Source organism: Crocuta crocuta, unplaced genomic scaffold, assembly GCF_008692635.1.
Source record: "Crocuta crocuta isolate KB4526 unplaced genomic scaffold, BGI_CrCroc_1.0 scaffold145, whole genome shotgun sequence".
NCBI lineage: Eukaryota > Metazoa > Chordata > Mammalia > Carnivora > Hyaenidae > Crocuta > Crocuta crocuta.
Window position 1 is genome coordinate 768266 of NW_027530857.1, and position 3572 is coordinate 771837.

Here is a 3572-nt window from a genome sequence, read left to right on the forward strand (position 1 = left end):
ATCATGACCTGAGCCAAAGTCGGACGCTTAACTGACTGAGCCACCCAGGCGCCCCCGGAAACCTGTAGTTTTAGTTCCTAGGGGAAAAAAAAAAAGACAACGGATGCTCAGTGATTTGCACCTGTTTGCTTTTCAAGGTAAAGCCGGTGATGCACAGCAGGCTCAACGTGTCGGCTCGCTTCAGAAAAGCGCTTCAGGAGCCCTGCACCATCTTGTAAGTGGGAGCCCTTTTCTTTCCTTCCTTCCTTCCTTCCTTTTTCTCTTTCTTTCTTTCTTTNATCTGATATGTCATTTGCAACTATCTTTAGTGGGAGCCCTTTTCTATAGAAGTTTGTGGCTTGGTGGCTTTCCTGGCGGGTTGGAATTTGCTCTGTGGTATTAAATGGATAACTGTTTCAGATGGTGTGACTCGATCATTTTCCTTTTCTTTCTGCTCCAGCTTGATAGCCAACGGAGACCTCATAAGTCCGGCTTCTCGCCTCCTCATTCCTAGAAAGGCCCTGAGTCAGTGGGATCATGTCCTGCAAATGATCACGGAGAAAATAACCCTGCGGAGTGGGGCTGTACACAGGTGCGTCAGAGCAGTCTGCGAGCGGACGGGTTTTGGGACTGTTTAGGGTGACTTGGGGCTTGGAGTCCCTGGTCCCAAGATTGTGAATTTCAGCTCTCCGGTGAGGCTCCGTTTATCTGCCTCAGTTTCCCTATCTGTAAGGTAAGTAATAGCACAGAGTTGTGTTAGAAGTGAGATAGCCCACAAAAAGAGCTTAAAAGGGTCCTTGGCACATAGGAATGCATCCTCAAGTGTTGACTATTTTTGTTCTTTTAGTTTAGAGCCAATAAGCAAATGTCAACTTTCTTTTGGTTGAGAAGGAGTGTTTTTTGAGTGAGCCAGCTTCTTGGCTCTCAACTAACTCCTTTTTTCCCAACAGATATTTTTGATTCCTAGATGATCGAACCTATTTTCCTGGTGTAAAACATTAGACATGAGCAGGTTCAAGCGGGTTAGGGAGGAAGGAAGCAGGTTAGAGAGGTAATTAAGCAGGTCGCCTAAACTTCAGAAGTCAAGAGCATTTCCTCAAGTTTTGAAATTCAAAAACTTTTTTAGTGTTTTATTTATTTTCGAGAGAGAGAGAGAGAGAGAGAGAGAATATGAGTCAGGGAGGGGCAGAGAGAGGGAGACACAGAATCCAAAGCAGGCTCCAGGCTCTGAGCTGTCCACACAGAGCCCGATGTGGGGCTCCAACTCCCAAACCGTGAGTTCATGACCCCAGCTTAACCGACTGAGTCACCCAGGCGCCCCATGAAATTTAAGTGAAGATTCAAATCGTGGCTTTTAAATTGTGAAGCACGGGAAATTATCCCTTGATGGAGGCTGACTTACTTGTTTTCTTTTTGGTGGAAGAGTTACAAATAATATGTGCAAAGACAGAATATATTAAGAACCTATGTACCGTGTGACACACAGCATTTGAAATCCAGCCCAGAGTTTTCTGGTAGTTCTGCTCAAATCCCGTCTTTCCCTCAGTCTCTCTAACCTTCTCTGCTAGAGGAGAGTACCCTTCCTTTTAAGTTCCTGTGCCTGTTTTCCTATCCGTACGTCTACATATCCTCTTACAGACCTAGCTGATGAAACAAGTTCTCAGAATATTGCATATTCTTTTGGTTACATTTGTATACAGATTAATATACATATATTCACCTCTGTCAATACGCATAATTTCCCAGCCATTGAGATTTTTAAGTATAATCAGGTATAATATGTAAATGTAATATAAATATGCATATACATATTTAATATATAGAGAGATGCAGTTGAAAGTAATGCTTCAGATGTGGTAAGAAAAAAATTCAAACTGGGCAAAAGACCTAAAAATAATTTGTCTCACCTCAGCTCTCCAGCCCTTCTCTCTAATACTTTTCTGCATGATTCCCAAAACATTCTTTGCATTTGGAAGCATGCACATCTTTTATTTCTTAAAAACACAGATGAGCACACGTGTGTATACACACACACACACACACACACACACACACGATTAAGTATATAAATACTCCTTGATGTTTTTCCTGTAACAGCAAATCTTGGAGCACGAATAGCTCTCTGTCCTATTATCTTTAATGACTACAAAATTATCTTATTATCCATTTAGGATGTGCCCTAATAATCTGCTTTAAGAGTCTCCTCTTGATGGAAATTTGGGTTATTTCCAATCCTATGCTATTACATGTACATGTCTTTGTATGTAAGCAGAGTTTATCAGGAGACTGAAGCCTAGAACTCAAATTGCTTTGTCAGTCGTACATGCATTTAAACTTTTGCTAGAGGGGCACCTGAGTGACTCAGTCGGTTGAGCATCTGACTTCAGCTCAGGTCATGATCTCATGATTCACAAGTTCAAGCCCCACATTGGGCTCTGTGCTGACAGCTCAGAGCCTGGAGCCTGCTTTGGATTCTGTGTCTCCCTCTCTCTGCCCCTCCCCTGCTCATGTTCTGTCTGTCTGTCTCTCTCAAAAATAAATAAACATTAAAAATAAAATTGTTCTAGATACTGATTCCAGAGAGTCTGTGCTGATTTGAACTCTTACCAAAAGTACATGAGACAGCCTGGTTTTCCTTCTCTCATCCATGCTGTAAAACTAGCAAACATTTTGTCTTTTTGTTCATTTTGGGTAAAAATAGTATTTCATTGTTTCTTGTTTTTTATTTGTTTAATATACAACAGTAACAACCAAACAACACCTGCTGCTCGTTTCTTGTGTGCAAGTGCTCTGCCCTTTAAACTTAATTAATCAGCAACCCTCTGAGATAAGTAGTGTTATTATTCTTTTTTAGTAGACATGAAACATGCGACAAGCGGAAGGTTACTTCTCCAGGATTAAGCATGTAGGGCTTAGCAGAGCTGGGATTCTAGCTTCCTCAGTAGGCAGTCTGGGTCCAAAGCCTGTGTTCTGAACTACTAAGTTATTCTCTAAATAAATGCCACAAATGTATCTTCCACTGAATATGATATATCTGTATTACGTTTGCATTTTTATCTCATTGATTTATAGACACTCTTTACATATTAGGGAAATTGGCTCTTTCTCATACAAGTTTTTTTTTTTGTTAATTTTTTAAAGTTTATTGATTGCTGAGAGAGAGACCGACCGCAGGCGGCGGGGGTGGGGGGGGGGGCAGAGAGAGAGACACACACACAGAATCTGAAGCAGGGTCCAGGCCCTGAGGTGTCAGCACACAGAGCCCAACACAGGGCTCGATCCCATGAATTGCAGGATCATGACCTGAGTGAAGTTGGTCACTTAACCAACTGAGCCATCCAGGCACCCCTCTCATATGAGTTTTAAATATATTTCCAGTTTATGTCTTTGATACTCATTTTCTTATTTTATTTTTTTTTGTGGGGGTATACAGTTAAGTTGAATTGTGGTGTGAATTTTTTTTTACATTTTAAAAAATGTTTTATTTATTTCTGAGAGAGAGAGAGAGACAGCATGAGCAGGGGAGGGTCAGAGAGAGAGAGAGAGAGATACAGAATCAGAAGACAGGCTCCCGGCTCTTAGCTGTCAGGATA

The 3572-nt window shown here is 41.5% G+C and overlaps 1 protein-coding gene across 1 annotated transcript in view; it reads left to right on the forward strand.

Moving 5' to 3' along the window:
- The window catches only part of DCDC2 (doublecortin domain containing 2), a 162102-nt gene that overhangs the window by 49260 nt on the left and 109270 nt on the right, over positions 1 to 3572 (forward strand). Inside the window, exons 3-4 of the mRNA XM_077769562.1 lie at positions 138 to 214; positions 440 to 571. Of these exons, the coding sequence (XP_077625688.1) occupies positions 138 to 214; positions 440 to 571 (209 nt within the window). The remainder of the gene's footprint in view (positions 1 to 137; positions 215 to 439; positions 572 to 3572) is intronic.